The 14853-nt window shown below is 45.9% G+C and overlaps 1 protein-coding gene across 1 annotated transcript in view; it reads right to left on the reverse strand.

Moving 5' to 3' along the window:
• Window positions 1–1450: 1450 nt before the first annotated feature.
• Window positions 1451–14853, reverse strand: part of LOC124788541 (trypsin eta-like) — an 86648-nt gene continuing 73245 nt past the window's right edge. The window contains exons 2-3 of the mRNA XM_047255811.1: window positions 8251–8382; window positions 1451–1612 (exon numbers count right to left, since the gene is read on the reverse strand). Of these exons, the coding sequence (XP_047111767.1) occupies window positions 1451–1612; window positions 8251–8382 (294 nt within the window). The remainder of the gene's footprint in view (window positions 1613–8250; window positions 8383–14853) is intronic.

Genomic DNA, 14853 nt, shown 5'->3' on the forward strand with positions numbered 1-14853 from the left:
ACCTGCGGACCATCTGTTTCGGATGAGACTGTGCAGGTAGTTCAAACCACCTTCACGAGGTTGCCACGAAAATCGATTATACAAACGTCATGGGAGTTTCAAGTACCAAAGAGTACAGTGCATAATGTGCTTCGCAAACGTGTTAAATTGCATGCTTACAAGGTCCAAATTGTTCAAACATTACAACCAGTTGATCACCGAAAACGTGAACAGTTTGCAGTGGATATGCTGAATCGTTTGGGTGATCACAATGATTTCTTAGATCGTGCGTGTTTTTTCCGATAAGGATACAATTCATGTTTGTGGCTCAGTTAACTGCTATAATGTCTGGATCCGGGGACTAGAAAATCCTCATGTCATACAAGAACACATTCGGGACAGTCCAAAGATTAAAGTGTGGTGTGGTGTTGGTTGCTCATTTTACTTCCTTGAAAGCAATGTAAGTGTATATGTTTACCTAGGCATGTTGCTGAATTATATCATGCTCCAGCTACAGGATAAGCAAAGCTCTGCCATATTTCAGGAAGACTGAACTCCCCCTCATCGGCCTGTAGAAATCCACGGTTTTCTTAATGAAACGTTCCTCAGCAGGTGGACTGGCATAGACGGCTCTATTCCGTGACTTTCGAAATCATCTGACATTATCCTCTTCGATTTCTTTCTTTGCGAGTATGTGAAGGTACTGTGTACAACAGTAGTTCCTGATGTTACGACATTGCAGCAACGCATCAGAGATACAATTAGCGCAGTCACACCAGACATGTTGCATGTGTGGCATGCGATTGAGCGCCAGCTTGATATTTTGGGTGTTTCGAGAGGTACAGATGTTGTGACGTAAATGAAATGCATTAAATGTTCATGTAAGGTTCAAAATTTAATGAGTAGAGCTGTATGTGGTATAACGCAAGTTTCATTTACTATATCAATAAAGAGTTAAAGAATTTTGTTAGCAAGGTAAACATTTATGTACATCCTCTATTAGCTGCTTGCATATATCTTTCGCTGGAACCAAACGCTGTACAGTACTGCATCATTTTAATAAAGAAACCCTTACTGAAAATACTAAAATGAAGATAAACTGAACAGTACTTCACAGGTCTGCTGAATATGGATGTCTCCAATAATCAGCTGATCGAGATGTTGGTTCCACTATAAGGATGTCATGTACGGTATGTATCATCCATGGTGTAGGGCAGTTTCACTCGTACCAGCATATTGTATGACATTAAATATAATAAAGTACATGAACAGCAGAAAATCGCATGCCCTTTACTGACGAGAGCATTAAGCCTACATAAGACATCCATTTATGAGAGCGTTTTCTTGCTACAGAGACTGTCCTGTCGGGTAGTGCTTCACAGAAAAACAGGCAGCAGAGTTAAACCCGGCTTGACGCTCCCCACGCTGTCCATGGAGCCGACGACGGTCAGCGTCTAGTAGCCTGGTGACGTCATTGAGGCGACACCGGCTCTGTCAGCGAATGGTTGAGGAAGTCGCCGTATTTGGACACGTCGGTGTACACGCTAGGGTAGCCTGGCAGACCGCAGTAGTAGCCAAAGCTGACGACTCCGGCAAGTGAACCGTTACACACGAGTAGCCCACCACCATCTCCCTGTACACAGAATGAAGTCGTCATTCTAAACCAAATATACAGTCCTTGAGAAAAAGTACCGAATCATCCATTATCTCCAATATCTATTATATACATCACTATGAGACACTAATTAACCTGAAAGGCGCTCCATCACATTAATGGTTATAATAATATTTTAGATGGTTTTAAATAAAGCAACATCTAAAGTAATTTAAGGAGCTGATCTGCAGTCGTAGAAAGGTATCCCATAACCACAAATTCACATAATAACTGAACATACAGTTTCCATTCTTTTCCATCAATGCAGTACTAACACAGTTTAATTATTTCTCGTAGAATATTCTCGGGTACGAGTATTACTATAGTTAAATTGTTACCTTTTCATAAAGTTCAACAAGAACGACACACAAAGAAGGAATTATCCATACGTACAGACAAACAAATTATTACAGTTTCAGAAAAATTGGATCATTTATTCAAGAGAGGGAGCTTTACAAATTCAACAAGTCAGTATCCCATTGGTGCACCTCTGGCACTTCGGCTTGGCATTGGTCGATAGGGTTGATTGATGTCCTCCTGAGGAATATTACGCCAAATTCTGCCCAATTGGAGCGTTAGATCGTGCAAATCCGTAGATGGTTGAAGGATCCTGTCCATAATGCTACAAACGTTCTCAATCACAGAGAGATCCAGTGCCCTGCCTGGCCAAGGTAGGATTTGCCAAACACGAAGACAAGCAGTGCAATCTACCTCCGTGTGTGGGCGAGCATCATCTCGCTGAAATGTAAGTCCAGGATGGTTTGCAATGAAAGCAACAGAATGAGGCATAAAATATCGTCAACGTATCGATATGCTGTAAGGTTGCCGTGGATAGCAACCAAATAATCCTGCTATGAAAAGAAATTGAACCTCAGACCCAAACTCCATTTTGCCAGGCCCCATGAAGGGGTGGCAGACACGTCTCCAGGCACGTCTTCGGCCTGGAATCTCACTGACTAAATTATTTACAGTGCTGAGTCCCGCTTCGAACTGAGATCTGATGACCAGATGACCAGCAAAAACATGTCTGGAGACGCCCCGAACAGCGATGGGATACTAGCTTGACTGTTGTCCACCACACGTCTCATCAGTCAGGAGTAATGGTCTGGGGTGCCATTTCATTTCCTAGCACCACCTCTTTGGTTGTCATCCGTGACACCCTTACAGCACAGCAGAACGTCAGCGATATTCTACGCCCCATCATGTTGCACTTCACGGCAAGCCACCCTGAGCTTACATTTCGGCTAGATAATCCCAGCCCCCTCTCCCCTCGCACACTGCGAAAGTTTCTACTTCTTGTCTTTGGGCATGCCAAACCATACCTTGGCCAGCATCGTCGCCGGATTTCCCCCCAATCGAGAAAGTTTGCAAAAAAAAAAAAAAATAAAAAAAAAAAAAATGGGTGAAATCTTATGGGACTTAACTGCTAAGGTCATCAGTCCCTAAGCTTACACTCTACTTAACCTAAATCATCCTGAGGACAAACACACACACCCAAGCCCGAGGGAGGACTCGAACCTCCGCCGGGACCAGCTGCACAGTCGATGACTGCAGCGCCCAAGACCGCTCGGCTAATCCCGCGCGGCGTAAGATTGCAGCTTTATAGGCAGGGCTCTCCAATCATCTCGGAATTCTGACGATATAATTCTCCAATTGGACAGAATTTGGCATGATATCCCTGAAGAGGACATGCAACAACTCTACCAATCAATGCCAAGCCGAATAACTGCTTGCATTAGGGCCAGAGATGGACCAACACTTTATTGCGTTGGTCAATTTGTAAAGCTCTTTCCCATCACTAAATCATCCACTGATTTTCTGAAATTGTAATCATTTGTTTATCTGAATATCTACCGATTTCCGCCCCATTCGGATAATTCTTTGATGTGCGCCGTGTTTTATGGCTTAGAGTGTATACACTACCGGAAACAAATTAGCACACCTTGAAACATAGTGTCTATTTTGATCCCATGGTGGCATATGCCACATTGAGGATGGTAGATGTTCTGATAATAGTTTTAGCGTCGTCCGCCTGCACATAGCGCAGCGACAGAGCTACCAGAGTGCGATCTGTGTTTACCCTTTAATAGGGAATTTTCACATCCAGAAGGTTCATATGCGTGCAGTAAGCAGGCAATCACGTCACGGGGACGCACTCCTGCTCTCTACAGCCAACTGAACGAGTGAACGAGTTTTAAAGGTGTCAAATTGTTGCCTTTCGTGTGACAGGATAGTCCTTTGGGAAAATCTCCGCACAAGGTGGATGTGCTGCGTCAATCGTGCAATGATACTGCTATCAGGGATCGCCTGTACGTCCCCTCAACGGTAGATGATGTTCTGGACGTCCACGCAGCATAGACGCCCGCCAGGATTGTCGCGTTCTAAAGGCAGCAGTGGCCCATTGTACAGCTACCGCAGGTCAGGTAGCAGGGTTTGTGAGTGTAGACGTAACAACACGAACTGTTGCGAAGCGGTTATTAGCAGTGGCAAGCACACCTCTATCCTATCTTCCATTAATGCAACAGCCTAGACGAGCGTGGCTCGACCGGTGCCGTCAGAGCATCACTTGACAGATGGAATGGCACGCAGTGGTTTTCAGCTATGAAAGCAGATTCTGTCTGCACGCAAGTTCAAAATGGTTCAAATGGCTCTGAGCACTATGGGACTTAACATCTATGGTCATCAGTCCCCTAGAACTTAGAACTACTTAAACCTAACTAACCTAAGGACATCACACAACACCCAGCCATCACGAGGCAGAGAAAATCCCTGACCCCGCCGGGAATCGAACCCGGGAACCCGGGCGTGGGAAGCGAGAACGCTACCGCACGACCACGAGCTGCGGGCTGCACGCAAGTGATTGTCGTTTGCACGTAGGACGTGGACCTGGTGAGCGCTGTCTCGTAGAGTGCACTTGTCCAAAGCACACTCGCCCCATCCCATACCCTAAGGTCTGGGGCGCGATGCGTTGCAACACATGATCACCTTTGATGTTTCTGAAGGGGAAGCTAACCAGCGCTAGGTACATGCAGACTGTTGTTAGATCTGTTCTTTTGCCATTCTTGCTCGCCCACACACTGCCTGTGCAACTCAACGTGTCCTGCAAGACGTGCAGGAACTTCCCTGGTCAACACTATCTCTGGACTTGTTTCCAATCGAGCATGTGTGGGATATGATGGCGCAAGACGTGACGCGTGCGACTCGTCAACCAACAGGTCTCACAGAACTGCGTGAACAGGTCGAGCAGGCGTTGACTAACGTATTCCAGGAGATAATTCACCATCTATACGATCAACTGGATGCTAGAGTCAGCACCTGCATTGCTACCCGTGGTACCTCAAAACCGCGTGTGCTACTGATCTGAAAATTTAATCATTTCATGTACTCCATGTGTACTGTTGCAACAATAAATCTTGAGTGATCTGGAACGTCTAAAGAGGATACCAGATTTTTTCCAGCAGTGTATTACGGAACTGCGAAACTAATTACCACCACAACTTAAATGGACTAAATTTGTAAAATGTTTTTCAGATAATGTAACTCACTAATTGTGTATGAATGCATGGTTTCGCGGTGATATGAATTAATAAAATTTTCTCGGGCTTCCAACCACATCAGGTGGTTAAAATCCCAAAAGCTTTCGACCGAGCTCTCCTCAGTCATTTTCAAGTAGTAGGTCTGACGCGGCTGGAAGCCCGATAAAATTTTATTAACTCCCTAAGTGTCTTTGTTGAGTCAGTTACGGTGTCTATAACAGTGACGCTCAAGCAGATTTTAGGAATTGGGTCAGAAAACTGATATAGGTAGCATGATTTGGGTAAATGATTGTATGCATCCCTAAATTAAACTATATTGATGAAGCACCACGCAAAAAATGCTAGCGGGTGTCACAACATAAAAGGAAAAAGGAAATTACTTTGAGACGATGTTTTGAAACGCTGAGTCGGCGTCTGCAAGTATTCAGTGCTTTTAGCCTCAGTGTTTGATGGTTCAGACATGGCTCTTCTAGTAATTGACAAATACTATGTAGTACTGTTTAATCAAGCCACTTTCTTAGTAGCAGAGGCAACGGCCAATCGAGACAATAATTCCACGTATCTGTGGAAGTTTCCGTCTTGTATTCAAATGAAATGAAATGATCGTGTGGCATTGCTGATTGGGAGGACCCAACCGGGGAAGTTCGGCCGCCGAGTGCGAGTCTTATTTCAGTCGACGCCACATTGGGCAACTCGCGAGCCGGTGATGAGGATGAAATGATGATGAGGACAACACAACACCCAGTCCACGGGCGGAGATAATCTTCATTCCAGCAGGGAATCGAACCCGCGCCCGCTGCATAGGAGGTAAGCACATTACAATCCAGCTAAGCAGGCGGACGTCACGTATTCAAACCGGTATGCATTTACTACAATGGGTGAATTCAAACCACTGCTTGGTCGACAATTGGCACGCCGTCGACGCTTCGTACACCTTCCCCATTGGCGCGCTTTTACCTCCTTAACACAGAGGGGCTCCGCTCCAGTTTTTCTTGTCACATCGCTACAATTATATTGATCCTATACATGCACCAGTAACCATATACACTGATGGGAAAAACTTCGCAACACCAAAATATAGTTACTGTAAAGTAATGAATTTTCGTGAATACATTTGTCTAGGTAACATACTGAAGTGATTGACGTTACAGGATCACAGATTAATGTAAGCGCAAGATAAGCAATTGTAAATATGAAATGCTGGTACATTAATAACCGGTGTAACCGCCAGAATGTTGAATGCCAGTACGCAAAGGTACATTCATTGTGTTGTACAGGTACTGGATGTCACTTTGTGTGGTGGAGTTCCATGCCTTTTGCACTGGGTCAAGATAGGGACAGTTAATGCTGATTGTGGATGACGCTGGAGTTGTCGCCCTTGATGCTCTTTATGTGCTGGTTTGGAGACAGATCTGGTGATCGAGTAGGCAAAGGCAACATGTCGACACCCTGAACTATATGTTGGGTTACGACAGCTGTATGTGTGCGAGTGTTATCCTGTAGGAAAACACCCCCTGAATGCTTTTCGTGAATCGCAGCACAACAGATCGAATCATCAGATTGATGCACAAATTTGTGGTCATGGTGCGTGGGATAACAACGAGAGTCTCCTGCTGTCATACAAAACCCCACGCCATACCATAAGCGCAGGTATAGGTCCAGTGTGTCTAGCATGTAGATAAGTTGCATTCTGTCCTCCAACTGGCCTGACACACTGCCATCACTGGCGCCGGGACAGAACCAGCTTTCATCAGAAAACGCAACAGACTTCCACCCAACCCTCTAATGAGCTCTCGCTTGACATCACTAAAGCAGCAAATGGCGGTGGTTGGGGTCAGTGCAACACAAGCTATACGGCATCTGGCTCGGAGCTGTCCTTCAAGTAACCGATTTATAAGCGTTCGTTGGATCACTGTGGTGCCGGCTGCTGCTCAGATTGGTCCAGCGGATGCAGTACGCTGTGCCAGAGGCATAGGCCGAATACGGTGGTCTTCTCTCTCAGTAGTGTCACGTGATGTCCGGAGCCCGTCTTCTAGCGACAATACATTCCTTTGACCACCGCTACGAGCTGTCGTATACAGTGGCTACTGCCGGCCGGTGTGGCCGTGCGGTTCTAGGCGCTTCAGTCTGGAACCGCGTGACCGCTACGGTCGCAGGTTCGATTCCTGCCTCGGGCATGGATGTGTGTCATGTCCTTAGGTTAGTTAGGGTTAAGTAGTTCTAAGTTCTAGGGGACTGATGACATAAGAAATTAAGTCCCATAGTGCTCAGAGCCATTTGAATCGAACAGTGGCTACATTCGTTCCCAGAACTGCAGAAAGAACATTCAACTTCTCCTAGCCCTATTATAAGATCTCGTTAAATGTCAGTGAGGTGCTGACAATGGCGTCTTTGTCGCCCTAAAAGCATTCTTGACTAACATAAACTTACCACGTCCAATCTCAAGGCCAACAAACGCTCACGACCATTACAGTGTGTATTTAAAGCAATCCTGATTTGCATCCTCACAGTGGCGCCACTAGCTCCTCTCTTACACGATTGGCACGAAATGTGAATAGACATTATCTTTCAGATGTAGAAACACACCTTTCAACTTCCGTTTATGTCTCACAACTCCTTGGTTTTGCAATTTTTTTACCGTCGCTATAGTATTTTCACAAATTATAGGTAATAGCGAATAGTGCAGTAGTAGCGGTAAGGACAGTTAGTTTTCTCAGTGGTTGCAGTCCGTAATTAACAACAGTAGCCACTGTGGCAAGGTTAAACAGTAATATGTTAGCTCTAGTAGTACATGTAGTTTCATTACATGCCGATGTATAGAAAACAGTACTAAGTTTTGATAGTAGTAATTTGAAAGAGAAAGTTCAAATTATAGGTAACAGGAAGAGCTGAAGAAACAAACTGTTAAATAATAAATGATCTATGGCTATGTCTGCGGAAAGTGTACTGAAGAAGGAATACATTGTGTCATCATCTACTTGAAGATTCTATGACAGAAGTGGGACACAATTCGTGAGTACTATGAGGACTTAACACGGTGAAGTGAAGGGACTATTATCTATATAAGGACAGTAGGCTCACCTGGCAGGAGTCTTCGTTCCCCATCCCTCCAGCACACAGCATTCCTTCCAGTACGAGCAGCCTCGTGCGGCAAACCGCTGTGTCTGTCACGTTCACCGTCACGTACTTCAGCTGCTCTGTAGTGGGCCCATTCTGCAGAAATAACACATCAAGCTTATAGCTGCACACTGTAGAACACCACAAAGACAAAACATTAAGACTGTGCAGTTCATCGACCTTTTCCAAGCGTAAGTCGTGCAAGAAGTGATCCACAGACCGATACGATGTTTGAAGCTTCCTGGAAGATTAAAACTGTGTTCCAGACCAGGACTCGAACCCGAAACTTTTCTCCTCTACCGATCGAGCTATATAGGCGTCATTTATGACCGCCTCTCACAGCTTTACTTTCAGGACTGGTAGTCGCGCAAGGTATCGTGCCTATGGCTGGCGCTATTGCAAACGACAGCGGCTGTGTCAAAGATATTGCGTCGGCCGTTATGGCATAGTTGTTCTAGATGCTTCAGTCTGGAACCGCGTGACCGCTACGGTCGCAGGTTCAAATCCTGCCTCCGGCATGATCTACATCTACATCTACATGATTACTCTGAAATTCACATTTAAGTGCTTGGCAGAGGGTTCATCGAACCACAATCATACTATCTCTCTACCATTCCACTCCCGAAGAGCGCGCGGGAAAAACGAACACCTAAACCTTTCTGTTAGAGCTCTGATTTCTCTTATTTTATTTTGATGATCATTCCTACCAATATTTTCGCATTCGGAAAAGAAAGTTGGTGACTGAAATTTCGTAAATAGATCTCGCCGCGACGGGAAACGTCTTTGCTTTAATGACTTCCATCCCAACTCGCGTATCATATCTGCTACACTCTCTCCCCTATTACGTGATAATACAAAACGAGCTGCCCTTTTTTGCACCCTTTCGATGTCCTCCGTCAATCCCACCTGGTAAGGATCCCACACCGCGCAGCAATATTCTAACAGAGGACGAACGAGTGTAATGTAAGCTGATTCTTTAGTGGACTTGTTGCATCTTCTAAGTGTCCTGCCAATGAAACGCAACCTTTGGCTCGCCTTCCCCACAATATTATCTATGTGGTCTTTCCAACTGAAGTTGTTCGTAATTTTAACACCCAGGTACTTAGTTGAATCGACAGCCTTGAGAATTGTACTATTTATCGAGTAATCGAATTCCAACGGATTTCTTTTGGAACTCATGTGGATCACCTCACACATTTCGTCATTTAGTGTCAACTGCCATCTGCCACACCATACAGCAATCTTTTCTAAATCACTTTGCAGCTGATACTGGTCTTCGGATGATCTTACTAGACGGTAAATTACAGCATCATCTGCGAACAACCTAAGAGAACTGCTCAGATTGTCACCCAGGTCATTTATATAGATCCGGAACAGCAGAGGTCCCAGGGCGCTTCCCTGGGGAACACCTGATATCACTTCAGTTTTACTCGATGATTTGCCGTCTATTACTACGAACTGCGACCTTCCTGACAGCAAGTCCTTAGGTTAGTTAGGTTGAAGTAGTTCTAAGTTCTAGGGGGACTGATAACCTCAGATGTTAAGTCTCATGGTGCTCAGAGCCATTTGGACCATTTGAAAGATATTGCGAGGTCACGTGACCTCTCTGATATGTTATCTGAAGAATGTGAAGTAACGGACAGGTAGCGAACGCAGGTAGACGTTCCGACTGGAGAGACAGTAGTGGCTTTACGAGTCGCTAAGGCGGAAACGCTGCCGAGAGCAGGATGTTAGCTGATGGGGGAATGCACATGGTTTCTGCGCCGTCGAACAGTACCACGTTTCGCTGCATTGCGGTAACCAGGCTATTGGTTAACGTTTTCTCGTGTTGCAGTGCTTTTCGAGTGCTTCCTGGACTGGAGAAAATCATTCCAGATACATATTGCGGCGTACGGCTGAGCCTCCCTGTGCTTGTGTGTTCACAAGGAAGTAACAGTCATATTCAACAAGCAGTGAGTCCATGCCGCGTGGAGATGCTGCATTATATATATACACTCCTGGAAATTGAAATAAGAACACCGTGAATTCATTGTCTCAGGAAGGGGATACTTTATTGACACATTCCTGGGGTCAGATACATCACATGATCACACTGACAGAACCACAGGCACATAGACACAGGCAACAGAGCATGTACAATGTCGGCACTAGTACAGTGTATATCCACCTTTCGCAGCAATGCAGGCTGCTATTCTCCCATGGAGACGATCGTAGAGATGCTGGATGCAGTCCTGTGGAATGGCTTGCCATGCCATTTCCACCTGGCGCCTCAGTTGCACCAGCGTTCGTGCTGGACGTGCAGACCGTGTGAGACGACGCTTCATCCAGTCCCAAACATGCTCAATGGGGGACAGATCCGAAGATCTTGCTGGCCAGGGTAGTTGACTTACACCTTCTAGAGCACGTTGGGTGGCACGGGATACATGCGGACGTGCATTGTCCTGTTGGAACAGCAAGTTCCCTTGCCGGTCTAGGAATGGTAGAACGATGGGTTCGATGACGGTTTGGATGTACCGTGCACTATTCAGTGTCCCCCGACGATCACCAGTGGTGTACGGCCAGTGTAGGAGATCGCTCCCCACACCATGATGCCGGGTGTTGGCCCTGTGTGCCTCAGTCGTATGCAGTCCTGATTGTGGCGCTCACCTGCACGGCGCCAAACACGCATACGACCATCATTGGCACCAAGGCAGAAGCGACTCTCATCGCTGAAGACGACACGTCTCCATTCGTCCCTCCATTCACGCCTGTCGCGACACCACTGGAGGCGGGCTGCACGATGTTGGGGCGTGAGCGGAAGACGGCCTAACGGTGTGCGGGACCGTGGCCCAGCTTCATGGAGACGGTTGCGAATGGTCCTCGCCGATACCCCAGGAGCAACAGTGTCCCTAATTTGCTGGGAAGTGGCGGTGCGGTCCCCTACGGCACTGCGTAGGATCCTACGGTCTTGGCGTTCATCCGTGCGTCGCTGCGGTCCGGTCCCAGGTCGACGGGCACGTGCACCTTCCGCCGACCACTGGCGACAACATCGATGTACTGTGGAGACCTCACGCCCCACGTGTTGAGCAATTCGGCGGTACGTCCACCCGGCCTCCCGCATGCCCACTATACGCCCTCGCTCAAAGTCCGTCAATTGCACATACGGTTCACGTCCACGCTGTCGCGGCATGCTACCAGTGTTAAAGACTGCGATGGAGCTCCGTATGCCACGGCAAACTGGCTGACACTGACGGCGGCGGTGCACAAATGCTGCGCAGCTAGCGCCATTCGACGGCCAACACCGCGGTTCCTGGTGTGTCCGCTGTGCCGTGCGTGTGATCATTGCTTGTACAGCCCTCTCGCAGTGTCCGGAGCAAGTATGGTGGGTCTGACACACCGATGTCAATGTGTTCTTTTTTCCATTTCCAGGAGTGTATATATATATATATATATATATATATATATATATATATATATATATCTGTGTGTGTGTGTGTGTGTGTGTGTGTGTGTACATTTGAATTACAAAAAACAAATAAGAAAAAAAAGTTGCATGGCACGAGACTCGATCCGGCGACCTTCGGATTACGAACCCGAGCGCGTACCGCTGCGCCACGACGCTGTAGGAAATCATTAATCGTAGAGAGCATTTCACAGCAACGGTTTCTTTTAACTCGATTTTCTCGACAACGCTGAGAAGTGCATCTTGGTGCTTTGCCACATTACACCTCTGGCCATAAGTTTCTATTATGCGCAGTATGAATCGAATCTGAATTTCACAACTGGCGGCCTCCCCTTGTTAGAACATGTGTGAACCGTGTATCGACTCGTGCGACACCTTGTATTTAGATTGCATTGGTTTTCCTTTTCTTCCCCTGACATGTTTGTTTGATATGTTGTCTGTCATTAAGTGGCTGCTTAGTTGTCTTTTCCCTCGGCTATCGATAGCTGCGTTTTTGCTTCCGGGAAACTGCTACGGAGGAAGTGAGATCTTTGACCTGTGGTAACTTCGTGTGGTGGCGCGGAAGTAGGGGCGTGCTCTCAGAGAGTGTGGTGGACACGGGAGGGCAGTGTGGCTCGCCAGCGCGTACCAGGCGTGGTCGGTTGTACCGAGTCGCCACGTGAAGTATGTCGGTTGTGTGTAACGGGCGGGTCGATTTGACGGAAGAGCTCCCCGCGGGTTGGTTAAATACAGAATCGCCCCACGAGTAGTTGCTGTTCATTTCACCTTGGTGAGACCGAGAGAGGTGGCGCAGTGGTTAGCACACTGGACTCGCATTCGGGAGGACGACGGTTCAATCCCGCGTCCGGCCATCCTGATTTAGGTTTTCCGTAATTTCCCTAAATCGCTCCAGGCAAATGCCGGGACGGTTCCTTTGAAAGGGCACGGCCGACTTCCTTCCCCGTCCTTCCCTAATCCGATGAGACCGATGACCTCGCAGTTTGGTCTCTTCCCCCAAAACAACCAACCAACCAACCTTGGTGAGACGTTAACAAGCTTCTTTAAGTCCTCCGTTTCAACACTGGAGTTTAAAGAGGAGACACCTAACATGAAGGAGCGGTCACTACCCGTCAACGTTTGCAGAGAAGACGTGAACTCCGTTGACAGAGCGTGTTGGCGCGTGACCGTGGCGTGTTGGGTACAATGGCGACGCGTGCGAGGTCGGATGTGTGGATCCTTGCCATCGGAGGTCGTGTACTGCCTGTTCGAGCATAATTGCAAGTTAAGTTAGTGGAAGGTTCAATCAGTAAGTAATAAGTTCGCGTAACCAGTGTCTCTTCGGCCTTGTGGCCTCCGGCGATCGGGTTTCCTGTCCCCGGCACCGGTGTAATTGAAGACAGTGATCTTTCCTCCTCCTCTCGTTACTGCCCGATGGGAGGTGTAGTTTTGGCAGTTTGTTTCGCTATTCTGTCGTGTGTTATGAGTAAATTCATGCTTCTTGTTGGTTGATCATGTGGTCGCTCATTCAGGACTGTGGGGTGTAATGTTTCCTTGCACGAGGTTAGCTCTAATTCTGTCATCAAGTTAAGCCATCTTATTACAAGTTTTCGGCTAACTAAAAGTCGGTGCAGTGACCAGCCTGAGAGTGGCAATTGTGTTTACGGGCGTATTTAAATTGGTCAGTATTCTGCCTAGCCTGAGCATCCCTGAGTGGGTGATTTGTGGCCGCCATACACGGGTTCGTCGTATCTGCTACGTTCTAATGATATTCCAGGACACTTTGTTTAAAAACTTTTTTTAAATTCCTCCATTCCTTTATTGCCATTAATCGTGTTTTTGCTGAGACCTTTGATTTTTTTTTATGGCAGTGTTGGTAGCTTCACTGCCTCACCGTATTTTATTAACAAAGTTCTGTATTTAGTTTAGTAGCCTGTTTACTAATGTTCTTTAAATTTTTTAAACTGTTGTATTGCTATAAATTACTTGATTGCCGTGAGCGGCGTGTTTTGAAAGCTGTTATTGCCGTACTGCTAGCTTCTGTGTGTGTTTTTTAAGAAATTTTTAAACTGTTGCATTGCTATAAATTAGTTGATTGCCGTTAGCGGCGTGTTTTGAAAGGTTGTTTATTGCCGTACTGCTAGCATCTGTGCTTTTTTTTAAAAAAAATGAATTTTTTTTAAATTGTTGTATTGCTATAAATGATTTGATTGCCGTTAGCGCCGCGTTTAAAAGGCTGTTTATGGCCGGACTGCTAGTTTCTGTAAGATATGAATAAAACATTTGTGTGTGAAAATCTCAACTCGACAGTAAACTACTAGAAATTTGGCCCCGTTTCCCAACTTGTGGTGTGGCTTGTAGTAACCGTAACCACTGTGTGTCAATGTGTCTTCTGTATTTACACTAGGGGGAACTGTTTTAAAGTTGTTGAGACGTTATGGAAATTTTTCTGAGCTTTTGCAAGGTATGCACTGTTAAAGATATTGGCCAGTATCTGTGAACTGCAGTGTTACATTGATGTCAAAAACTTCTTGCCTTTATATTTTGTGAGTAATGATTTTCTGTTCTGAATAACATAGATGTATGTTAATTTGGAGTGGTGGAATGAATATTTTTTTGTATATATTGATTAAACTGATGACATGAGGGAACCTTTGGTTGTATTACTGTTGGAACATCTCAATATGACACAATAATTTGGTTATGGTACTTGTATTAACTAACAGCACCGCACAGAGAAGAACTTCTGTCAAGTTTGGAAGGTAGGAGATGAGGTAATGGCGGAAGTGAAGCTGTGAGGGCATGAGGCGTGCCTGGATAACTCAGGCAGATGTTTCGGATTCGAGACCTGGTCCGAAACACCATTCTTATCGAGTCTTAAACGAGTACGCACTGAACTGCAGACTGAAAATTTATTGTGAAAGATGACATACCCCAATTTGAACCAAGACTAAAGTTGAACTTGACTGATATTAACACCATCTCTGTGTCAAACCGAGGACTTTCCGCTTTCTTCTGTTTCGTATGACTGTCATGATTATTTATCTCTTTAAGTCATCTAGATGCAATTCAATAACAATATTAAAATATCTGAAAGTATCAGGTAGAAAAGAAAACCAGTTATGCGCTATATTCATCCTCTTTAATCG

Source organism: Schistocerca piceifrons, chromosome 3 (genome assembly GCF_021461385.2).
Source record: "Schistocerca piceifrons isolate TAMUIC-IGC-003096 chromosome 3, iqSchPice1.1, whole genome shotgun sequence".
Taxonomy (NCBI): Eukaryota; Metazoa; Arthropoda; class Insecta; order Orthoptera; family Acrididae; genus Schistocerca; species Schistocerca piceifrons.